The sequence below is a fragment of the Pelobates fuscus genome, chromosome 1, assembly GCF_036172605.1.
Source record: "Pelobates fuscus isolate aPelFus1 chromosome 1, aPelFus1.pri, whole genome shotgun sequence".
Taxonomy (NCBI): domain Eukaryota; kingdom Metazoa; phylum Chordata; class Amphibia; order Anura; family Pelobatidae; genus Pelobates; species Pelobates fuscus.
Window position 1 is genome coordinate 29,242,141 of NC_086317.1, and position 26,863 is coordinate 29,269,003.

At 41.5% G+C, this 26,863-nt stretch overlaps 1 protein-coding gene across 1 annotated transcript in view; it reads right to left on the bottom strand.

Moving 5' to 3' along the window:
• Positions 1–26,863, bottom strand: part of PCP4 (Purkinje cell protein 4) — a 60,116-nt gene that overhangs the window by 26,174 nt on the left and 7,079 nt on the right. Inside the window, exon 2 of the mRNA XM_063447153.1 lies at positions 5,503–5,554. Coding sequence (XP_063303223.1) covers positions 5,503–5,554 — 52 coding nt within the window. The remainder of the gene's footprint in view (positions 1–5,502; positions 5,555–26,863) is intronic.

Below are 26,863 nucleotides of genomic sequence, written 5' to 3' on the forward strand. Positions count from 1 at the left end.
TGCTACCTTTTGTCTCAAATCCCCCCTGTATCCTTTAAATTGTAAGCTCACAGGCAATCTAGCTAAGCACTTTGTATAAAAGAGCTTCAATGGCTACATCTCAGCTTACAGGCAGGGCCCTCTCTACCTCTTGTATTTGTCTGTGTATATTGTATGTTCTCCACTAAGTGTACAGCGCTGCTGAATCTGTTCTGAATCTGCTGTATAAATAACAGAAATAAATAAAAAATAATATCCTAGAACAATGACCATTTATAAAAGTGCAAATTTCTGGTCAAAATCCTGCAGTTTTATAAAAAACAAAAAAAACAAAAAACAACACCCCACTGGCTTATTCCCTGAGCAAAGGGAAGTGTACAGTGTCTGCATCCCCCTTGCATACCTCAGACCAGTGTCCACAGAGATCAGATCAGAATGCTGTAAGCACATTTACATGGAGACCTTCAGAGGCTTCCAATAGGCCAAAACAAGCTATTGCTCAATCCTTGATTCATCCTTTAAATTTCTAGTGTGATAAAGCAGTAGATCTTCTAAAAAACAATTTAAAATTAAAATAAAACCTGCAAAAAATTCTGCGTGGTCAATGCAGTCCAGATGCGGTGGTCTCTGGGAAGAGTTAATTTTATACCAAATCATTCACGAACAGCTTGAGATTAAATCATAGAACAAAGCCAAGAGACTTTAAGCACATGAGTAAAGCAAAGAGCAACAGTGATTATGGTGCTTAAAACCCTGTGTGGCGGAGTGTGTGTCTACTGTAATCAGGGTTTAGCCCCTTACAATATCCACTAATCCATTCTGATTCAATAGTACCTGGATTATCTATTGCTTTTCCCTGTCAACATGTTGTGCGATGGGCTTATGTGCCCTATTCATGTACCTAACCATCACCTGAGAGTTAACCTCAACTTCTGACCCATGGACACTATAGGCACCCAGACCACTTCTGCTCATTTAATTGGTCTGGGTGCACTGTCCCAGATCCCTTAACCCTGAGCAGGTAATTATTGCAGTTTAATAAGCTACAATAAGCTGCTAGGGTTAACTCCATCTCTAGTGACGTTCTATCAGACAGGGCTGGTTAGGAGACTTTTGGATGTTAGGAGACTGATGCTGGATGTCCTCATGCTATGCATCGGAATGTCCTGCATCAGCCAAAACCCCACATGATGCTTTCCTATTAGGAAATCTTAATGTGAGCACGGACATTGCCATGCATGCCCATTAGGACTCCCGAGGAGAGAAGGCGTACTTGAGCCAGAAACGAGGAGCATAGGCGTTGGAACAAGGTAAGTGACAGAATGGTTTTTAACCCCTTCTGCAGCATGGGAGGGGGCTGGAGGGGGTCCTGGCGGAGAGGGAAGCTGTAGTGCCAGGAAAATGAGTTTGTTTTCCTGGCACTATATAGTTTCCCTTTAAATGTGGGACTAAGGAACGTTTGTTGAGGTTTTGGAAGGGGTTACATTTAGTATTGAGGATAAAAGGATGTTTAAAGCATTTGTTTTGCAAAGTAAGATTATAACTGACATTAACACGCCGGAACCGACTGATACCCGACTCGACACACGGGCGACCGAGAGCCATAACAGCAAACTGAGGCCTACCACGGGACAGTGGCGGATCCAGAGCCTGATCTCGGGAGGGGCACTTGTAGATTATTTAAAAAAAATAATCCTAGCACAATAACCACTACAGCTCAGTGTATTAGTTATGGTGCCAGTAGTGCCAGGATCCCACCCCGGAGTAAGTAGTCATACCGTTTAAGAACAGTTTGACAACTTACCTGGGGTCTGCTGGGATATAGGGCATAGGAGAAGTGGTGTGTGTTAGGGGTGAAGTGAGTGTGAGTGCGTAAGGGTGGCAGTGTGTGTGTTAGGGGGCAGTGTGTGTATGGGGGCACTGTATGTCTGTGTGGGGCAGTGTGTGTATGGGGGGGCACTGTATGTATGTGTGGGGCAGTGTGTGTATGGGGGGCACTGTGTGTATGGGGGGGTCGTGTGTGTGTTTGGGGCAATGTGTGTATGGGGGGGCAGCAGGGTGTGTAGGGCACTGTGTGTGTATAGGTGTGCAGTGTGTGCGGGGCAGTATGTGTATGGGGCAGTGTTTGTGGGGCAGTGTGTATGGGGACAGTGTTTGTGGGACAGTGTTGTATGGGGACAGTGTTTGTGGGGCAGTGTGTGTATGGGGACAGTGTTTGTGGGGCAGTGTGTGTATGGAGGCAGTGTTTGTGGGGGCAGTGTGTGTATGGGGGCAGTGTGTGTATGGGGTCAGTGTGTGTAGTGTTTGTATGTGGGGCAGTGTTTGTGGGTCAGTGTGTGTATGGGGTCAGTGTGTGTAAGGGGGAAGTGTGTGTATGGGGCAGTGTTTGTGGGGCAGTGTGTGTGTGGGGCAGTGTGTGTATGGGGACAGTGTGTATATGGGGACAGTGTGTATATGGGGACAGTGTGTGTATGGGGACAGTGTGTGTATGGGGGCAGTGTGTGTATGGGGGCAGTGTGTGTATGGGGGCAGTGTGTGTATGGGGGCAGTGTGTGTAGTGTGTGTATGGGGTCAGTGTGTGTATGGGGTCAGTGTGTGTAGTGTGTGTATGGGGTCAGTGTGTGTATGGGGCAGTGTTTGTGGGGCAGTGTGTGTATGGGGACAGTGTGTATATGGGGACAGTGTGTATATGGGGACAGTGTGTATATGGGGACAGTGTGTGTATGGGGACAGTGTGTGTATGGGGGCAGTGTGTGTATGGGGGCAGTGTGTGTAGTGTGTGTATGGGGTCAGTGTGTGTATGGGGTCAGTGTGTGTAGTGTGTGTATGGGGTCAGTGTGTGTATGGGGGCAGTGTATGTTGGGCAGTGTGTATGGGGGCAGTGTATGTGGGGCAGTGTGTATGGGGGCAGTGTGTATGGGGGGAGGGGAGGAGGGAAGGGAGGCTTTTTTAAAAAAAAAAAAAATGTATTTAATAAAATATATTATGTCCCCCCTCCCTTCTTACCTTTATTGAGGAGGAGGGGGGACATTTCTGGATCCCTGGTGGTCCCAGTGGGGAATCCCTGGTGGTCCAGTGGTTCCAGTGAACTCTAGCCCGCGCTCCAGGGCTAGAGTTCACTCTCGCGAGATTTGGAGCGTTGCCGTGGTAACCGCGGCAACGCTCCAAATCTCGCGAGAGGAGGACCCGGAGGAGCTGCTGGTAACAGCTCCCGGGTCCTCTCACCCTCCCCTTCCGGTCGGCTGTCAGTAATGTGCCTGCGGACCGGGGAGGGAGATCGATCTCCCTCCCCGGTCCGCAGGCACATTGCAGGGCTGGCGCTTGGGCAATGCCAGCCCTGCACTAGCCGGCAGGGGAGAATCTCGGGGGGGGGCAATTGCCCCGTTGCCCCCCCCCTGGATCCGCCAATGCCACGGGAGGTGGCGAGGTGAGACGGCCGCTCTCCCGCCAACCACAAGCAGCCACAGAAGAACGAAACAACCCCCCCGCCCTGCCCCCCCTATAGACCGGTGGGGGACATCCCGGTCCCCGCCAGACAGAGAGCCTCGGGCCCAAGACCCCTCGACTAAGCCTTCAACTAACCCAAGCAAAGAGGGACCCAGGGCCTCCAAGATGGCGGACACACGCGCCCTAGCAAAGCAACACAAGCAACCACCTATCAGGCTGGGCTCGGGTACCAACGACTACTCCATAGTGGACGGTTCACTCACCGCAGCCCAATACGAGATCTGGAGGGACACTGAGCTCTGCTACAGCCGCCTATTCGGAGCACTGTGGGAAAAGCTGGAGGCCCTCATGCAGACCCCCATATTGGACTGTAGCGCACTAAAAGGCCCGACGCACAGCCATGGCGGTCGATCACCAAGGGTGCTGACACATGGCAAGACGGTTCAAAGAAGCCCTCACTACCCACGAAAGCGCTCGCAAATGCGTCGCTCATACGCTGCAGCGACCAGACGAAGGGGAATCAAACGCCAGGCGGCAGGGCAGAGGCAACAAAAGGGACAAAATCGACTAAAGCCGACATGCGGAACAACCGGCCCCAACAAGACGGACCTAAAGGGCCAACATGCCAAGTCTCTTAACCTGCCCACAATTAGCCACAACACACCTCGTCCAACAAGTCAGCGCAAGGGAAAGCGATCGACGCCACCTGGACAAAAGAGGTGGTTGCCAAACGCAGGAGTGGGATGAAGACCCAATCTGTGAGCCAAGAGTCTGGAAGCCACGATCCCCACAGACAAAGTATTGTTTTGGGACTGGACTTTTCCATAGCACTAGTACACCAATAGGCCTACTATTTAATAGGCGACATCTATCACACCCACAGAGCAAACCACAACGCACATACCCACATATTTGCCAACAACCGACCCACAAACAACACACAAACCAGCACAACACAACGGCAACATAACCCACTATGCAACATATCTATTGCTAAGATGTATTTGCCTATAGTATTTTGCCTCTTTGTCACTCCTCTGATCTTTTCTAACGCAGTACTAACTAAACACCTTCTCAGGGGCATAATCTTAAGAGCAACAACTTTTATCATATTCATACCTAGTCTATCGTGTTAGCTACTTACTATTAACTACTAAGATTGCCTAGCTCGATTACTTTGTGTTATAGCATGTTTACTAATCACTACAAATCTATGATACCTCAGAGCTTGTTAATTCCATATTATAAAAAAAATGTGCTGTTTGAAATGCTACGACTATGCTTGCAGCAGCTGTTGTGGCTCTGCACGCTTTCTGTTACTACAAGCACAAATAAAATAAAGAATAAAAAAAAAAAAACCAAAAAACCCACTAATGTAAATTTAAAAGAAAAATGAAGCAGCTCATTAAAGAGGTTAAACAAGGTATTGTTTATTTTCAGTTTATTCAATGCAGTAAATTCCAGAGAAGGCATGGTCACTTTAAAATGTTTAAAGTTGCAGTTTCCCTTATCTGATTTTCTTGCTATAATTATGCATTCAAACTGTACTAACTCCTTTCCAAAACAGATTACATATAAAACATAACTGTACTAAAATGGAAGTCCAACACATTGTTGGAGTCTAACTCATATAGCACTAACAGGTGTACTAAAGACTTGGCAGGCTGCACTGATGTGGAACAAAAGGTATGGTATTCTAGTAGTTATGCTTTGTGTGTTTATTGCATACATGTACGGGGGAGCTTAGTCAAGGCCAAAACAGGTGCTCTTCTGCGGCAGATTGTTAAACAGAAACCAATCTCCATGGAAACTAACAGAATGTCTCAACCTTTAGCACTTTGCTTCCAAAATAGCATAAGTTGTTCAATGATAAATCTCAATAGCCAAAACAGTTACAGGTTACATTACAGAGGGAGCTACAGTAGGTATGCATTGTATATTATATAGCTAACAGGTGCACTTTGCAATTTACATGTTACAATACAATACAAGGAGTTTCAGCAGGTATACATAAACAGTTTCTAGTAGAAATTGGCTGTAAACCTTAACGTCAGAAAAAAAAAAAAATAGTCTTACCGCTTTCTCCTGATTTCTTGTCCTTGACACTTGTTGCCCCAGAACTTTGTCTCTAAAAATTAAAATATGAATAATAGAAATAATTAGCAATTTTAATGTCCATCTTACCATAGACTTTTTTTTTATGAAAGCAAGAAAATCAAGAGTGTTTACAAATATATACATTACATATACATTTTCCATGAAGTTGTAGTAAAAGCTTTATAAAAAATAAATAATAATAATAAAAAAAATAAATTAAAAAAAAAAGTCACATCACTATACAGAAACAACATTATGTTTAACACTCGTGTTTTTCCAAAAACTCATGTTAAAGACACACTCACTCTGGGTGCAGTTTTCCTAGTTTTTAAATCGAACAATTTTCTCCCATTATCTCTGATTAAAGAACATCACAGCTATGTGACAGGACCACATAACAGCACTGAACAGTCCTGCCTGGCAGGTCTCTGCTGTTCCAACACTGATGCTACGTTCTGCCAATGAGGGGGATGGAGAGACACACTGGTGTAGAGACACAAGGAGAGGCGCATACGTTGCCATTGACAATGATGAGACAAATGAGATTCTCTGTATTTCTTCACCAATCAAGGAACAGAATGGTAAAACAAAAACAAATTTTCAATATGTTTTAATGAGGCTCTGCAAATTCAAAACTAACGCCAAAGGTGGGGGTGTCAGAAACTTAGATTTCCGTTAGAATCCAGAGATTCTTCTCATCCGGTCAGCTGAGGAAACTACATACCCATGACAAACCAATTCCCTCAGTGTACACAACTATTCTTTTTACATCTACTCCAACAATCCTCAACCTTATCTGATTTATAACATCCATCTTTATTTTCCTTTGATAAATAACAAAAATGGATTAAAAGGACTTAAAACTGTTTTTTGTGGGAAATTGCAATTAAAATATCCCAAATAAACCCTGTGACAAATGCTCCTTCCCACCTACGTTTGCCACAGACTCCTGGATGAGTTTGGAAGCTGGCCTCTTGCCCACCGACTATGGTTCAGGTCTGCAACACTGAGTTACCCTGCCCAGACGCCATTGGTAGCTTTGCGTGGGTGCCCCTGGTTCAGCACTTTCCCTTCATGCGAATGGAACTGAACGCTAGCTCCCTGGTGGCCGTTTGCATGAACCAAACCCACAAATAGTCCTCAGCAGGACTTCCCTGCCACTGCTATTGAACCAATTTTAGGATAAAGACTTTGTGGGATTCCGGTCACCTCAGCGGGACTTAGCCGCAAATGTTCTGGAACGGTTTTCGGCATGAGGTGACTGTGCGGTTCCCGGAAAACTTGGTCCGGGATTTTGAACCACCACCAGCAGAGCGATTTTTGGAGAGAAGGTGCCAGATACTAAGGGTAATAAAAGCTACCAGAGAGCCAGGAGGAGCACCCAGTGTTGCGGCCACAGGAGCTCCCGAAAGTTAACCGGCAAAAGCACCAAACGCCCCAAACTATTTTGGGCATAGGAGCCCGTGTTTGGCTGGTCACAACTTTAACACTGTGGCGTTTCCCCTACACTGCATGGATCTGAGCACTATTTGGAGAACTTGGGTGCTCAGATCAGGGCTATTTGGGAATGTATTTGTGAAGTTATTGTATATTTTTATGAAGTTTTGGGGCATTTTGATATGTTTGCCTCTCTGTTCCTGGGAGATTAGCTTACCTAATAGTTAACGCAAATCACTGAATGCTCCAATCCAAGCACTTTTAATGTATGCCATGCCCCTTGCAAATCAACTTCTATATTGAACTAAGCTCTGCCCACAACTACCAACACAACTTCCATGTCTTCCCAAAACCTGTTCTACCCAGTTCGTGCACAAAACCTGTCTTCTGTACTTTCTGCATCCAACCCCTTGCAGTCAATATGGAATGGGTCCACCGCATATTTATATCCTGGTTATTTCATGCATCATACCTGATATCAATATTCAGGCCAGTGTCCTCAAGTAAAAAAATAAATAAAAATCCACAAAATTTTGAGTTGAAGAGAGTGGTTGTGAAAGCCTAAAAGCATTGTAAAAAAAAATATATCCAGCACACGATACTAAATAAAAATAAATACAAATTGCACAATTCAAATAGTTATTAAGCAGTACACTTTACAAATTTCAGTGAACGTGATTTTTATCTAAACACTCACCAGCATACACTCTCAAACAAAACAAACATTCTTCAGCTTAGCACTCTTCAATGAGTTCCCATGACAACATCTTAATGAGAAGCATTGAGCAAAGTACTGTAGTTTTTACAAATCTGTTTTGTAAGCAGAGATAGCCAAAAGCTAGTTACATATTTACACAGCAGGAGGTAAACGGCTTTCACCTCTCAAAATGTATTAAAAAATATATATATTTTTAAAATAAATGTTTAGTTTAAACTGCAAGATCTTACAAATGGTCTATACGCTGCAGTTGCTGGGTTATCAATATATGATGCCACGTGGGAATAACACTACTGTTTAGAGAACGGACTTGAAATGAGCAGCAGGTCAGGCTAAAAGTTGAATATCATGATCTTGTCCCTCCTACTACAGAGGACAACTGGCTGGTGTACCCCTGAGGTTCGTTGGAGAACCTCTGAGCAGTCGGGCATCAAGTCAACAATGAAAATACAGCAGACAGAAAAACAAGGCTCATCAAAAATATGTGACAATGCAGATTTAGGGCACAAATTCTAAAAAAATAAATAAAAATGTACAGACAAATAAATTTGAATGAATTAAATATCACATCACTCCTGAGGATTGATCATTAGTGAGATTGTAGCATGACAGCTTGGCTGTGACAGATTGCCTGCTTGTTATCGCGTAGTAGATTGTTACCATAACCAAAATATCAGTCTTCGAAAAAAACAAAAAGCTACAGTATTTCTGCTGTAGACTATAAAATGATATTTCCTGGACTGGGGTTTCCAATTATCAAAGCAGGAAGAAGCAATACTCTGACAGGTGCGTAGGGCCGGGCATCTGTGTTTATTTTCTCCCTACGGTGGTTTCAAGCTCCAAGAAGAAAAACAGCTCCCACTTCTCAGCCCTGCCAAAGGAAGCGATTTCCGTGGGGCAATGCTATGAAAGGATAAACAGTTTTATTTCTGTGTAGGAAGAAACATAAAGTGTTTCCAGCTTAGAGCGTTAATGTTTAATAATGGTGTTCTTCAAAGTAAAATTTAGCAATTCCATAAAAACAATAAGCATGACATTACATTTTATTTTTGTCTTTTTACAAGTGGTTTTTATTACTGTAATGTTAAAATTAGAACCCTTCTAAACACAAAATATGCAGATTTTTTTAACACATTAAAAGTGCAACAAAACCTGTACAGATACAATGTAGCCCAGTTTTATATCAAACGGTACGGAAGTATGCAAAACAGATATTTGTGCTTTATAGAGCATTCCTATAGGGTCCATGATTGGCTTTTGTCCCCAAACCAGTTTGCAAATATCTGCCTTCAGACAGAGTTGGATTTGCCAGTAGGCAGAGTCGGAACCTGTCTATAAACACATGTGCTATAGGCTGCCCAAAACGTGGTGATGCTTGGAGTCCTGGTCTGTGTGAGAGGCTGGAGAGGAAGTGGCAAAAAGAGGAATTCCCATCATCTACCCAGTAATGGTCTTCCATACAGAAAATGCCTTGCAGGATGAACTGGGACAGCAATGTGTTATGAAGGTACATATCATATCTTTCTCAATGAGAAGCCTCCATCTTAACCTATCACAAGAACTTAGTCTTGTTTCCTGGGGCACAGTCTACAAAACATTGGGGTTAACTATTCTTAAATGGGTTAACCCTTTTAAGGCAAGACAGAACCCCGGATATCCAGGCCCCATAATAACTTTTTATTAGAGATTAACTATTGATGATGCTGGAGTGTTCCTTTAATATCAAATGCCCTACGTAACCCAACTTTCACATTAACCTCTCTAACCTTAGACCCCCTTTACACTAACCACTTCTAATATCTTTTAAGGCACACAATAGCCATGAGATCAACTTAAAAACCAAAAAAAAAAAAAAAAAGTGTTTACATTACAGCCTAGAGATACCTCAACTCGCCACTACTCAGATGGCTACTAGAGGTGCTTCCTGGGGCACAATGCCATTCAGGGTCTCCACGCTCTGCATGTAGAAATTAAACTTACCTGATATGAGGAGATGTTGATTGGCCAGGATGGCGTTTGGCTTATGCTGGCTCTGCTCCTGATCTGCCTTCTTGACAGGCTCTGCCAATTAAATGCTTTCCTATGGGAACACATTGTGATTGGCTCAGTTCAACATTTCAGATGTCAGCCAAACAGGCAGATCAGGGGCAGAGCCAGCAGCAGACTGGAATACAAGTAAGATTTTACTATATTTATGTGAGGAAGGTGGGCTACATAGTGTTTTTAACACTATAGGGTCAGGGATAGATGTTTGTGTTGCAGACCTTATAGTGTTCCTTCAACATTGCATGCATTTACAATACATTTTCCCTTCACCATCATCTAGGCCATAGATCGTCAACCTGGTCCCTACCGCCCACTAGTGGGCATTTCAGGATTCCAGGTGGGCGGTAGGGGGTTCTGCGGCACAACAAGCTGAATCCTCCTTCCATCGAGAGAGTGGGTGGGTGGACATGAACAAGAGAACGCACGCAAACAAGAGAACATGCCAACACGAGCAAGTGTAACACATGGGAAGAGGAAGGGGAGGAGTGGGAGCTGATGCACGATGGCAGAGACAGGCAGAAGCGGAGCAGAGCACTTGTTAAATAGGAGAAAGAACAGTTATAGGCAGGGCAAGGAGATAATTGCTGTTGGCTAATAATAATAATAATAATTAGTGGGCTAACAAGCTCAGCCGTGCTTTTTGACATTGCCATTAGGAAGGTAAAAGAAATGCATAAAAATAAAAAAGAGATAAAAGGAAAAGATCAAAAAAATTAAAAAAGGTAAGAAAAATAGAAAACAAAAGGAGAGAAAATAAAGGAGGAGAGAAAGCAGTTTTTAGAGTGGCTAATGTTTTGGCAAGTTAAGTTTTGTTATCTTATAAAATAAAAGAAAGAAAGAAAATATTTTTACGTGGTGACACGTAATAAATATTGGCACCTAATACAGCGTTGTTTTGGGTGTTTGTAATAAAGGGAAAGAGGTGGGGGGGAGCACTGTGTGGAGTGCAGATCAAAACGTGGTAAGAGTAAAAGTAGTTGTGAAATTGTGTAACAAATTTAGAACCCAAGTCAGAAAAAAAAGGAAATATGCTCGTGGCTATTTACCAGATTATCTGAAGACGCTTGCACTAAAAAGTTCTAATTACTGCAGCACTGGTGGGCGCTAAGGAAATTTTACCATCAAGAAAGATGCATTAGTGGGCAGTAGGTATAAAAAGGTTGACTATCCCTGATCTAGGCAAAGGCTGATGTCACGATTAGTGCAAGATTTACCCCATTACTGGTTACCAAAGATGCTGCTTAGAAGTTAAAACAACTGATCATAAGATTGTGCTGCATAACCCCCCCCCCCCCCCCCAAAAAAAAAACCCTATCTCTATATAAACCTCCCACTTCTTTGCAAGAGTAATATATCTTTATTTTCTGATCCAGAGTCAGCACCTTAGAAAATGTTATGGTAGTTGAGGTACATACATCAGTCCGATAGGTTTCAAGAGTCACAGAACTTACCAGGCTCTGGAATGGTCACCACTAGACTGAGCAATTTATAAAATTACGATTCTGAAATAATTTGACAGTCACTGGAAAGCACAAACGTTTTGTATATGCCACATAGATTTTTTTTAACCTTTTTAAATCAGTTAAATTTAGCAAATAGTTTTTTTTATTTATTAAATGTTGACGTGTGTGCTCAAATTTTTATTCAGTAATGTTACCAGGAATATAGACATGGATGGATTAAAAAATTGCATTTAAGAGGTCATAATATTTCAAGTAAAAAAACTAAATAAAAACACACAAACAGTAATCTAAAAGTCTATATAGTTTTGTATGCCTCTCAACAGTCCCAAGTTTGGCATGGCACTTTGATTATACCCCACCATCTGGAATTTGCTCACTGATTTTCTGCATCTGGAGTTAGGCCCATTGCTCTAGGCCAGGCCTGCACAACCTGCAGCTCGCCATGTGCTTTTAACAACATCTAACATGATTCTATGGCCGTTTCATTCAAAGAATCAATGGCATTGTAGTTCAAAAGATCTGGGGGGCTACATTTGTACAGACCTGCTCTGGGTATTACCAGTAGTGTTAGTGACATCACTGGTCCCTCCCCTATTTGCTCATTAAATCCCGATCCCACAATTATACTTTCCAATGTTTGAGGTATTGTTTGGAGTTTAGACGGTTATACAAAGTAAAATCCCAATATACTTTTTTTAAATGGTTACTTTCGAAATAGTAATGTGCTCCTTGTAATGTGTGACCTGTCATGACAAATAAATAAAATTCCTGGATATGAGAGATTTCAAAATAATCGATTACAAGGTATTTTCTCTTTAGCAGAATTATGTTGTGTTCCTCTCTCTCTCCCCCCCCCCCATATAAAAATGTTTGTTATAGGACTTTGGTATCAATAACAGTCTTGCCAGTCTCTGTAGTAAAAAATAGTTTTAAAAAAGCCTCTATCAAGTTTCTAGGTGCCTTATGATTCTAAAGTTAGCAAGGAAGGAGTTAAAGCCAAATACAATATGTAGTTATAACAGAAGAAGTGGCCACTGAAATTGAAGTGGTATGTGTATTGTTGTCAACAGGTAAGGAATATCAGTTGTAACATGAAAATTAGACAGACTGAAAATTCTATTCAAGCAACCAAGTATTTGCGGACTGAGTGCACATAGATTGCCTTTAGAAAAGCTTTAACGGCACAAGACCTCAAACAAATTGAACACAGAGGAAACTGATAAGTATCTCTGCAAGCAGCGCAGGTGGGAAGCTGAACCAATTTGACAGGTTTGCAAAGCCAAGAAATCTAATTCTGAATGAACAAAACAAAAACATAAATTTTAATCTGTGTAGGGTTTATGCCACACTCCGAGAACTAGATAACTTGCCAATACAATAGTAATATTATCAGTAAAGCACATTTAGAGCCTCTAGTTTCAAACCATGTCCTTGGATCTACATATTACCTTGCTTAATAGTATTCATTGTATTGAGATTGGAATGATACAAGGCCAACTCCATATTGAATATTAAAGTAGAAATCTACCCAGTGCTATAACTTGCTGGAAAGGTCAAACCATGTAATGATTTTTGTTTTGCATTAGGATTTTTTTATTTTTACCAGCCATCCAAATTAAATTAAGGTTTTTAAATGTATATATTCTTACTTCCTTTGATTTTTTTTTTCCCAAGATATTTCCTCAGACCTTTCATCATGCCTGCAGAGTTTAATCAGCTTCTCTCTGGAGTTCGTTTATTTCGATTCACTTTACTTTTTTTATGTCTCTGCTCGGTAAACAATAAATATTCCTAATAAAAGTAGAGAGATGTCCACAGTGCTACACTTGAGAGCCGCAATAAAAAGGGACTTTATTGATTTAATTACTTAGAATGACATTTAGGTTTGGATACTCTGTTAAAATGAGTGCATTTAGCTACAGTTTGTTCTAAATGTAAAAAAATAAAATAAAAAAATATATAGAAAACATAATAATAGTAAGTGTTTCTCATGCAGTAAATTCATTCAGTGTGTATCTTCTTTCAGTGTTGTGATCTATAGCCACAATGTATCACAAGACCACGGCCACCCCTTCATCTCCAGAATTAAATTAGAAAATGCATGGGAGTTGCTTATTTCAAGATTGCCTCCATGCCACAGTTCAGTAAATATAGTGCCTTGAGTAACCTTTTATTAGTGGTGATATGAAATAAGCAGGGTTGGGCAGTGCTGAGCTAATTCCAGTTTAACAAATAACTGAGGACGAAGGTGGTCTGAATGTGCTGTGTATGCACATCTGTCTGACAGGCAGCAAATACATTGATAGAAGTTTATATATGTTTTGGTGTTTGTTAACCTTACACCATGAGTGATAGTCAGTGAAGATAAAAAAAAAATATATAAACAAAAGGGACTAAAAAGTTTTAGATAAGTGAAAAAAAAAAAACAATTAAAAAAGATATATATATTTTTTATATAAGACGTACATTTTAAACTATTAAATGTAGTAGATAACTAAACAAAGTTACACATTTCCAAGGGAGGGTTAACGGAGACTGTAGCTTTGCCACACTTAGTGTTCTGTTTTTACATGCTGTTTAATTATGAGAACTTCACGGTCTGCGAGGGAATCCATTTGGTAACATCAGGAGGTAATGCTTGCAATTTCAGTGCAAAAAAAAAAAAGTTTAATTTTTTGAAAACAGAATTGCAAAAAGGAATTTCAGGGCTACTAGAAAATGTAGTTTCAATGTACATTTTCAGATCACTGTAAATGGACAAGAACATTTGCCAGTTCTTCAGATTGAAGTTCTTAAACCTGTTAGTATATAATTGCCACCAGACAAAGTGTTAATGAGATATAGATATCGCCCATTGTGCTTATAACAAGATTGCACCAGTTATAAACGCTAACATTAGCAGTGGAGTGCCAGAACTACCTGCCTTTAAATATATAAAAGCATATTGCTAGATATTTTAACCAATGTAGCTTTGTTGTCATAGTGATAAACACTGATTGATTAAGTGGTCTCCCTAATTTTCCTGTTGATTAAATAAACAAAAATAAATAAATAAATATATAAATCCCCCCTTGAAAACAAACAATGGACAAAACCCATTTTGTTTTATTTGGAGTTTTATCGCTGGACACGCACAGCAGTGAGGCCTGTAGAGCTTAGTCTTCTCACATCTTGCAAGAGATTGGGTTGCAGGTAGAGATACCTAGGGCACCCGATCTCAATAGTTGTTCTGCTGGCTTTTGCGCCTGCAATGATCCTGCAAGGAGAAACAACAAAAAAAAAAAAAAAAAACACACACAATAGAGAGAGTTTCCTAAGCTATAAAGAATTTCAGTTTTCAGCATGGGGTGTTAAAGAGAGCTGAATTCCCACTATGTAGTTCTTCTGAAACTATTTGTAAAACTATACAATATTTGAGATGGTTCTAAAGATTACATAAGGTTTTAGTCTATATAACTTCAAAGTAAACATTACTTTGTTTACCAGTTTTAGAATCACCAGGATATAATGGATCATTCACAAGAAAACAGTTTGACATGTTTATGTTCAACTGCATTAGCAAATCTGGGTGACATCTCTGTAATGACAAGAACGATGGAATAAACAGAGGAATTTCTAACTTTGGTTCTTTTTAAAAAGGTTAATATTTTATTTGGTATATTAACGTTCAGTTCTACAAAAAACATCTACACTAATGACCTGTCCAGTTAACTGATGGAGGGCTAAGGAGGGATTCTGTTTATAGATTTGGTTTTGGGGGTTTGTATAAAGTATAAGAAAAGTGGCTATTTGCATGCGAGGAGGGAGTGTGTTAGTAGGATAGGAATAAGAGAAAGGAGGACATGGGGGATGGCACAGGTTATGTGGGTGAGACAAAGAGGAGGAAGGGTAGGCATATAATGGGAAAGCAATAAATAGGTGTAGGAATGGGATATAATGGATGGATCTTAATAGGAGCATGGATTCCTATTCCTCAAACCTTTTTGAATGTCAGAGTGTTTATTGCATGCCAAGCAGGATTGCATTTTTAATTTGTTCAATGGTACTTTAAAAGACATTTCAATATTGTTGAAGGCTAATTAGGCTATGCGTTCAAAAACTAATACATAGGTTAGTAAATAAGGAGTTTTTTTGATATCTAATTTTCAAATTACAATGCAAGCATCAACGTTAATTAACGCATATATATGAAGGTGTAAACATGCAGTGCGCATGCAGTGTGCAACTAGGTTTTAAGATTATAAACAGCACTCGACCACTGGAGCTGCTGGCAAGCAATCATAATGCAGGCAGCACACTAATAAAATAGAATGGAATGACAGCAAGGCACAGAAAGTGCAATAAAGACAACCATAGATTATAATTCCCATATACCAGTCCTTCATAGCCAATAGCCAACTGCCGAGGTAGTTAAGACGCAAGCCATCTACTTTATGGTGTTCAACCAACTCCTTGCGCAGGGAATAAGCAAGCCTATGGATGAATTCAGAGCAGCCTTGCTACCATGAGTTGTGGATACAGTTTATCCTGGAAGGAATCTGCGGCTTGCACCATGCCAGGGAGGACTGCAAATAGAACTCTGAAAAGACTCCTGGTCTCATATTCGGTATACTCCACGGGAGCCAGTGAAGGTGTTGCAGTCCCAGTTTGGTGGCTTCATTTAGCCCAACATGTGTTGCATATGGCATCCACGGTGCCAAAAGAAGCAGCTATTCTGGCCTGTATGTGTGAGATTGGCAAGGGTTTTGCAGGCAGCTTGAAGTTTAAGCATGCTGGAGATATCAGCCAATGAAAAAGATCCAGGGGAGACCAGGATGATCCCCACCAGACTGGGAGAAGGGGACAGAAAACAAGGCCAACAATATTTATTGTCTGTTAACTGGTGTCCTGCAGTCAGTTAGCAAAGTAAGGCTACATCTGTCCACTTCACTCTGGGCTGCAGTCAAGATGCCTGCATTGCCCTCATGAAGCATCCCAACTCCCAGGAACAGAGGAGGCACCAACACACCAATAAGCCAGCGACCCCAAGCCCACTGGTGCTGGGTGAGTAAGTGGTTATTCCAGCTAAAAGATCAAAAAGCACAGAAGCTGCAGCATGGAGGTCAGGCCCTGTCCATAGAAGCAAGTATTGAAGCTGATTTGGCAAGCAAGCAGATGTTAGATACAAATGTAGCAATAGGAAATTCGGGTGGAATTTTCTTGTCATCAAGCAGCAGCGGTCAACCATGAAACTCAAGTTGTGAGCGGTCGGTGAAATTCTCACTGGTGTAGAGGGATGTCAGGATGACGTATGCAGCACTGAGGGGGAGAGGCCATACTGCCATAGGTTGTCTGTTGCCAGCATGTTGTCTGTGCCTACGGTAGATGTTCAATATGCAAAGAATTGACATTAGGCAGCCCAGAACTCACATTCTGGCTAATGCTCTACTGACACTGCTGCATGTATAGTTACATTTTCAGCATCAAAGAGCTATATCTAGCTGTAGTGTTTCATAGTAAAACCACAACACATACAGACTCCAGGCACCATGACCACTTGGAGTTACTGAACCCTTTATTATTTAAGATTGACAGATTGGTGAAATCCCCATTTATTTCCAGGAATAAAGACAGCACTTTGATCAATATGAAAGGACTGAAGAGAGATTAGAATGGTGTGCACAACATTCTAAACTCTTCAGTCCTCCTTCATATCAATCAATCACAGTACTGGCTTTTAACATGGACATTATGGACATTAAGGAGTAAAGTTACAATTGAAAATTTGAAAGGTGCAAAGAATGGGGTGGGGAAGGAGAAGGGATGTTTGCACCTGAATAGAACGTAATACTGCAGAATATTTTTTGAGTTTTATCTTACAATTCAGTAAACACAGTAATACTTTAGTGGTTGATAAGTAAATAATACCTGCTTGAATATTTATATTTTATATCTATGCCCATTGTATTTGTTTATTACAAAGCAAATTTAAGCATTACATCTAGAAGGCAGATGTGGTTCCTATATTCAAAAAGGGTTCAAAATCCTTGCCTGGAAATTATAGACCTGTGAGCTCAACTTCTGTGGCTGGTAAAATATTTGAAAGGTTATTAAGGGATAATATTCAAGAATTCCTTGAGAAGAATATGGTTATCAGCAAAAATCAGTACGGTTTTATGAAGCACAGGTCATGTCAAACTAACTTGATTGCGTTCTACGAAGAAGTAAGTAGAAGTATAGATCAGGGTTTTGCAGTGGATGTGATCTATTTGGATTTTGCCAAGGCATTTGATACAGTTCCACACAAAAGATTAGTGTTCAAACTCAAGGAAATCGGTCTCGATGAAAATGCTTGTTCTTGGGTAGAACATTGGCTTAAAAACAGAATACAAAGAGTTGTCGTTAATGGTAAATGTTCAAGCTGGACAGAGGTGGCAAGTGGTGTCCCTCAGGGGTCTGTTCTGGGACCCCTTCTATTTAACATTTTTATAAATGATCTTGAAGACAGCATTGAAAGTCATGTTTCAGTGTTTGCAGATGACACAAAACTTTGTAAAATAATACAATGTGAGCAAGATATTACTTTGCTGCAGAAGGATTTAGATAGACTGGAGGACTGGGCACTCAAATGGCAGATGAAATTTAATGTTGAAAAATGCAAAGTTATGCACTTCGGCGTAAAGAATACACAAGCAACGTATACCCTTAATGGAAGCGAATTAGGGATAACAACACACGAAAAGGACTTGGGAATTGTTATAGACAACAAACTATGCAACAATGTGCAATGTCAATCAGCAGTGGCCAAGGCCAGTAAGGTATTGTCATGCATGAAAAAGGGCATTCATTCTCGGGACGAGAATATCATTTTGCCTCTCTATAAATCACTGGTAAGACCACATATTGAATATGCTGTGCAATTTTGGGCACCTGTTCTAAAGAAGGATATCATGGCAATAGAAAAAGTGCAGAGGCGGGCTACAAAATTAATAAAAGGAATGGAACATATCAGCTATGAAGAAAGGTTAACAAATTTAAACCTATTTAGTTTAGAAAAACGTCGCCTGAGAGGGGATATGATAACATTATACAAATATATTCGGGGCCAATACAAACCATTGTGTGGAAATCTATTCACAAACCGGACTTTACATAGGACACGAGGCCATGCGTTTAGACTGGAAGAAAGAAGATTTCGTCTAAGGCAAAGGAAAGGTTTTTTTACTGTAAGAACAATCAGGATGTGGAATTCTCTGCCTGAAGAAGTGGTTTTATCAGAGTCCATACAGATGTTCAAACAGCTACTAGATGCATACTTGCAAAGACAGAATATTCAAGGATATAATCTTTCAATGTAGGGTAATAACTGCTTGATTCAAGGATAAATCTGACTGCCATTCTGGGGTCAAGAAGGAATTTTTTGTCCTAGCTTGTCGCAAAATTGTGCTTCAAACTGGGGTTTTTTTTTTTTTTTTGGATCAACAGCAAAAAACAGGTGTGAGGAAGGCTGAACTTGATGGACGCAAGTCTCTTTTCAGCTATCTAACTATGTAACTATGTAACTATGTAACTTCTGCTAAATATAGAAACTTTTTTTAGGTCTATGGACCTGCAGGTCCAAAACGCATTGTGTTTGGTGTGACCTTTCTCCGGGTTTGTTACCTTTTGTTTTGTGCAGATTAAACTTCCTGTAGATTTTGAGAGCTTGCAGTGGTTTTCTATTTTTTTTTTCCTTAAAGAATCAATTTTAATATAACTAGAAATATTAAGGTTTTGCTTCATTTTATTTTTTGTATAAATTTGAGCCAGTCATTCAAGGCATTAGATAGATCTCAATAACCCAGCTGGATATACTAACTTAAGTTGGCTTAGTAACTCCAAACTGAGGAAGGGGGTGGGGGGGGGGGGGGGGGGGGGGCATGAGTAGTCTGAATGGCTCCCTTGTAGCCTCTTCCCCAAAACAAATCCCCCTTCTAGGTCAGTGCCTATAGTCTGTGGAAGGTGGATATACCTGCTAAAGTCAGCTTACCAGTAAATATCAAACGGGATACCAAGGATAAATACATTTTCCCCCTCCTTTGCATAAAGACAAATTGTAAAGCATGGATTGTTATTATTAAATGTGTAACTTTTTAATTTTATGGTAGCATATCTTGCAGAAAAGGTTAACCCTTAACACTTCCTCTTTCTTAGAGATGCGAATACGATAAAACAGGAACCGATGAAGCAGTCCAACTGCACAAACACTGCAGTAAAATCCAGTCGAAGTCAAACCAGGCAACAATCCAACAAGCCGGAACCAATCCTTGAACAACCTCCCATCCACAATACATTGACCAGAAAGCATAGAGTGATAACACCCTACTGACTGTAATACAAACCTTATCCAACCACCAGAGTAACAGGAAGGGAAGATATAAGCCAACTCAGACGTAACTCAATACTCTCCTTGTCTTGTAATAAAATTACATGATTTTGCCATTACATGACAAAGTCATGACTTTAAAGACATTATTATTATTATTATTATGATATAATAAATAATATGACATGGACATGCAAGTTTAAAGCTGACTGACAACCATAGAATTTTTTTAATTTTTTTTAAAACACACACACTCACACGTCACCGTCCGAAAATAAAATCCCAAAAAGTAGATTCCCAAGACCAGTCCACCATCCTCATCAGGTCCTCCACCGTGCCACTGAGGAAATCAACGATGTCAAAGCACCCCAAACAGAGTGGGCTCCAAACACTGAAGTGTTAACTCCAGCCTGTTGCAATACCCACTTTAACCAACGAGCCAGGGTAGTACTAGTCACCGGGGAAAATGGAGGCCGAATGGAAAGAAAAAGATGAGGAGTAGACCGATGCAACTCATATTCGCACAAACAGGCCACCGGTCACAACGCTGGAGCCGAAGGGAAAGCCGGATACGATACCGATCTAATCAAAGTCTTTGTGCAACTGGATATATTAAAAGTCACTCCGTCGGGAGTGAAGGAACGTCCATCAAAATCCAAGGTGCGTACATCTGAAACCCTCTTACAGGATACCAGGCAGAAGAGTGACCAATTTTACCGACAATTGGCATAGGGAAAGGCCCTCATTAGACGGCCAAAGGTCAAACAGTGATAAAATGTAGACATCCCGGGTGGAGGATTAAAGAGGTCAAGAGAGGCGGGAACCACATAGAAGTCAGCATACCAATGGAGGTTGCCCTGCTGGACAACCTTTGAAACCTTGATGGGCCGAAGAAATGGCTGACCTATACACATTGATCGTCTGGTACGCTCGGTCCGCTTCAAACAGAGAAGTGAATAATTGGAGAATAACCATCACGGGGCTCAAACAGGATCCACATCCCTAGCCAGGCATCAGCTAGCCCAAGATCTCCAAGTCTCGGGTGCCCGTGCATCTGCCAAGAGGTGTTGAGTAGCATCCGACACTCCTGGGACCCGCCAGTGTCCACTGAAATCTGCCAAGCCATCAACAGGAGGGAGCTGTCCAGGAGGAGAGTATGTAACTGGTCCACTGGATCCTGAAGCATGTCCGGACGGGCTGGCAACAACCTGGGAATATCTGCTGCCATCTCAAGAAGTTGAAGGAACCATGAACGAGTCCCCCAGAATGGGGTTACGAGGACCAACTCCGCCACTTGGCAGTGAACCTGAAGCAGCAGCCTGGGAAGCAGGGCAAATGGAGGGAAAGTGTATAGAAGAGGTCCGTGCCAATCCTGTAGGAAAGCGTCCACTGCCTTTGCGGCCGGGTCTGGACTCCAGCTGAAGAAACAGGCAGCTGGGTGTTGAGACATGAGGTAAATAGGTCTATGATAAAGGGACGAAATAGTAGCAAACACCTCTACATCCAATCTCCAATTGCTGCTGCCCAAGAGATAACATGGGTTCCAATCTGCTTGAATGTTGTGCAGGCACGGCAGGTACGTTATAGAAAACTCCCAGAAATCCATTGCCAAGCGCGCCAGTAATGCCGATAAGTGCCGCCCATGTGGTTACATATTGAACTGCCCATACGTTGCCCATACGTAGGCGAAAGCAGGCATTGGCAGTCCCATTCGCGAAACTCTGAATCAAAAGGATCCCGCTAGAAGCTCCAAAGCATTGATGTGCATTCTGGATTTTTCTCTCCAACCTGTAGACACTCCCTCGCAGTGGTCGCCCCAGCCATGAAGGCTCGCGTCCAAGTCTATGGTGAACTCCAAAATGATAAGACAACTGATATCGCTTTTTTGTTCTATTTTCTCTCCCTTATATGCGGATATTGCCTTCCGCTAATTGAGCATATGTGGACATTGAACGGAAAACCTCAAGAAATGACAAACCCAAAGCGAATAGGCTGCTGAACAGGACTTTAAATATGCATATGCAACTTAACACACGGAGGAACGAATATAGCCGTGAAGATGAAAATGGACTTTACTATTTCGGCTCCTTTGTGATACCTGATACGAAAAAGAGACATGGACCGCACACGTCGTACCTGTGGGTGGTACCGATGTGTGACGGTTATTGTGCACGAATTGTTTGCCCGCCGTTTTTAGCTATTTTAAACTTGTATAGGGAACTTTAGGACACTTATCGATTATACCCGGTTTGAAGAAGCCACGTTTGCTGTGGCGAAACGCGTCCCGGCTTTTTAAAGCTCATTGAAGCTATTTTATTTTATATATTGTATTGTATTATTAAATCGATTTGTTTTTACTGATCCTGGTTCCCAGCATCGTTATATTCATCAGGGAGTGCAGTCCTTAATCTGCACAACGCTACTAAATTGAGTCAGTATATTCTGACTCCTGACTTGTGAGTATTCACTTGGGATAAGTGTATTATATGTTCAGCAATATTTAAAGCAATACTGCGCAATTGGGTGTACTTTTACTATTTTACAGACCTCCAGTTTACATCAAAATAGGGGTGGGTCGCCTGTACGGACCCAGAAACTATCCACACCAGAGCTGGGTTTATAGCTCTCTGTTTGTGAGTGCACCAATTAAACAAATATAAATTGAAGTATGTTATACGATTTACACTATGTATGATTATTCTTTATAGGTTACTACCTGTTGATTTGATAGTGGAATTTTTGCTCCAAAAACCCCAAAAGGTGAATAATTTTTTTTTATATAAGCGCTACATTCTTGATTTGTTGTTACTTTGTATGTGGATTGAGAGGACTTATTCGAATGTTTAGCAGCTACACTAATTGATAATCTAGATATTGTCCTTTAATTATCTAAACAAGCGCTGGTTCCATTATATCTTCTATGGTGAACTCCGGCTGAGATCCAAATATGGCCCTGCCGTTCCATGCACATAGATTGTAAATCCACCAACGCAATCCGTCCTTCGTTTCCACGTCCAAGGAGATCAGGTCTGCATAGGATGTTCCCTTGCAAAGATGAGCAATCTTCAACTGTTGGAGAGCTCGATAATGAAGAGGAGCCGGAACACTGCCTGTATCGACAATGCCAACAGGCCGATAAGTGTCGCAGGGTGAGACATGGCCGGATGAATGCCCTGCGGAGTGTTACATCCTGCTCTGTTTCTGCGGAGATGTCTGGCCTTGGCTTCTGGTATCTTTTTCTTCAGTACTCTTTTTACAATTCGTGTCTAGTTTTTCTGGTTTTCTATTCCATGTTTGGTTTTCTTTATGCTGGGTTTTCTGGGTTCATTCCTGTATTCCATTCCTGGAATTCCCAGTCTCCTGGATTCCTTTAAATGTTTGTTTTATGTAGCCACACCCGTTCCTTTTCCATTAATCCTTTTGTTTCAGTTGGTTCCTGCAGGCAGTTTTATGTCCTCTGCCCTTTCTTTGCAGGTAAGTGCTGTGTGTGTTTTATTATTGTTTATTTAGTCATGCATATCTAGGTAGATCGGAACCCACCATTATTGGAGGACTTTGACGCAGTGGTGGGCTGCATACATCTTGGCCATTTGTGCATATCTAAATCTCCAATGTTTTACATATATAGTACTCAGTTATGTTTCCTCTTGTTTTGCCTTGCATCTCTGGTCTTGTTTTATTTTGTCTTGTATTCCCAGTTCATGTACAGTCCTGTCCTGCCCTGTTCATGTTGCCCTCATGTCTTGTGTACATGTTCTGGGTTCTGCTTTCTGTCCTGCTCTGGTTTTGGGTTCTTCTAGTCTTGTCTTCTTGTTAGGTGCCTGTCCTAGTCTTGCCTTGTTTCTGTACTGGATACATATCTGCTGCTAAGCCTCCCTATTCAGATCCTGTGAGGTCTGCTTCTTGTCATCTGGCACCTGGGATCTGCAGAAGCTGCATCAGGACCCTGGTATGTGGCCACACAAACGCTGGTGCTCAACACCAGGGGGCATGTGGTTACCCTGCACCAGGCCCTGATAATCCATTTCCACACAGTGACTCCTAATATCTAGATCAGGCATACTGGGTCCCGGTCACCGGACCGCCACCCCTGACATGGAGCTCCTTGGGATCGTTTGGATTTTGGACGTAGGCAGGCTCAAGGAGTCTTCCTCAGGGTTCACTCAAGAATTCCATGCGTCTGGATGGCATCAGGCAGGATTTCTCCAAGTTAATGAGGAAACCTAACCGGGTCAACAGATCCACTGTCCATCACAGATGCTGCAGGAGGACGGATTGGTCCTGATCCATTAATAGGATATCATCCAGGTAAATGATGAGGTGAAGGCCCCGACTGCCAAGCCAGGCCATTGCAGGACGTAGCAGCTTGGTTAAGCACCAAGGCACCTAAGAGTCACCAAACGGAAGACAGTGCCGAGTCGAGGCCGTTACTTGGGTTCCAGCCCATCTTAGATAAAAATTAGGTCATTTTGGGGTCAACATCCGCCCAGCGGGTCTATGAGGGCAGTCCCCGCGGTCATTGGAGCATCAGCCCCGGGGCGCCTCCTGTCATCCCCACCACAGCAGAGGTAAAGAGGTCAAGACCCAAGTCCCATCATCACTTTCCGACTCACTATTGGACTCCAACCTAGCCTCCTCACTAGACCAGGTTTCTTAGTCGGAGTCGCTCTCATTCTGTGCGCTCACACATTTCCATTGCTGCGCCCATTCTGCCTGGCACGGAAAGGCTCTTTTGCGTGACTTAGACATGCTGTCAGGGGCGCCCTGAGGTACACCAGTCATGATGTTTCTGGAGACAGATGGGGAGACATGCCTAGATTTATGACTAGCCTTTTAGGTGTGTTCCCAAGGGGATCCAACTCAACGTAGCGTGCGTCGAGGGATCTGTGGGCACCGCGCCTGAAAAAGTGGAGGACAGACCATAATGGCGTCGGGAACAGACCTCTGTAGCACCAAGAAAATAAAATATTTACAGTGAATAGAGGTAAAAGAGTCTGATAGCAATAAATGCTATAAACCACCTGAGTGGGGACCTCTTAAACCACTCTAAAAATTACAAAAGTACAATACATACAATGGTGGATCACACGTCTTGATGTGTCTAAAAAGAAATATAAAACCATATAGTGTAATATGGTCTATAAATATATTGATATGGATAATGTGGAGAGCATGTACTCACAAGCCTGGAGCCAAATATTATCATATGGCTTCCAGGAATAGTGCAGTGGGACTTTTTAATGGGATGTCCCCGTCCGTCTTCTAGATGTTCTTGTAATTTTCCAAGCAGCATACACCCACGGGGGTTAGATTAGAAAAAGACCCCACCTTCGTTAGAGAAGACTCTTGCTTTATGACAGGGTGGAATAAGCTCCTTGAAGGCTTCTCATTCAGCATGATAGGTTACATAGTATCCAGAAGGGAAGAGAACTTAATGCAAATAGATGAAGAGATCACCACATGGAGACAGAAACTTCGTGACACCACCAACCTAGAAACATTTAATCAAATAATAAGAGAGATTAAGATTAAATTAGAAAAAGCGGAGAAGGAAACTATTGCGATTAAAAAAAAAAAAAAAAAAAATATATATATATATATATATATATATATATAAGGGACACCCATGACTACAAAACAGGCAATATTAGATTTCCTGAAAGGGCACATACAAGCTCATTAAAACAAAATTGGAATAGAAACGAATGGCGGAGACCACTAGGAGAACCTATACGGGAAAACCTGAATGATCACCAATACACACGGAAGTTTGCGAGAACTGGCAATTACAGAGAATCACCCCCTAGAAACCCACCAACAAAGAATGTATTACGTAATGGACCACGTAATTTTGGAGACAATAGACATCAAAGGAGACCTTCCACCAGAAAGGAGGATTCACCACCGAGAGCATCAACTTCCACACACAACCATCAAAGTAGGAAATACAGCGATGTGGTGAAACAACAACCTCTAAACAAGATGAACGACACTAGGAACTTTGTAAGAAGGACATACTCTTCACCAGATTTAACTAAAAGAAAAGACCCTACAACTATTACTAGGAGAAGCCCAACAAAGATTCAGGGAAGGACTAGTGCAGACGTCATTATAGAAAGAAGCCCCATAAGAAGACCAAGAAGATCGGAAAGAGACCAGAACCTTCAACAGAAGTAGAGGAAGAAGGTCAATAACCCCAGAAGTGGAACTTAGAAGTTTAGATGACCACCAGTCGTTTTTTTCGGAAGGAACCCACGATAGAGAGATTAAAATGGCAGGAGAAGCCCAAATCATGGGAATCCCCGGGCAAACGCCAAAGATCCAGAGAACAAGAAATAGAAGAAGAAGAAGAAAAAGTAAACAGAGAGAAGAAGGGAAAGAGATATATGCACAAGGAATTTTTAATCAGACCATGCATTAAGTAACAAGGAAATAAAAGTTCTTAAAAAAAGGCCTTAAATTTGCGTCCACATCGGAACTGAATAAATTTGAATTTTTTATTGACATGAATACATTTATGAGGAATTTATGTCTGAAACATCTAGTCATTAAACCGGCAGACAAAGGGGGTGGAGTTGTAGTCCTTCCCAAAACTAAGTATATGAAAGAATCCGAACAAATCCTCAAGGAAGATACGTCTTATCAGAAACAACTCCAACCCCACAGAGAAAGTAATAGATTTATTCAAAAAATTAATTCAAAAGGGATTAGAGAAAGAAATATTAACAGAAAAAGAAGGTAAATATTTACAGATTTACAGTCTTTTATTACTTGCCTAAAGTACATAAAAGTACACTCAACCCACCAGGTCGCCCTATTATATCAGGGATTGACTCAATATCCTCTAGAGTCTCTGAATACATTGACACCTTGTTACAGCCCTTAGTCGTGAAAAATCAATCACACCTCAAAGATAGAACCACTATACTAAGCGCTAAGACTCCGTACGATTAGTCATGTATCTAGTGGCAACGCAGGATATATTACTCTGATAGAACATCCGAACCAGAACCATTATCTAGTCCACTAGCAGTTCTCTATGAGTAACTACTCTACAGTGGATATCAATCCGCAATAGACCTGTAGGTTTAAAAAAAAAAAACACAACTCCTTGGTAAATCACAAAAACACCTTTATTCCGGTACATAGACAATATATAGCAGTTCTCCAGATAAGATAAACCGTGACCAATCAGGGACATGAGAGGCCTAGAGTAAATTTAAAAATCAAACATTGTAAATATCAAGCAATTAGAGAGCTTCATTTAAAACCAGGTAATGTTAAAAATATCAATCTAGTTATTATCACCATTTATATACCGCCAACAGATTC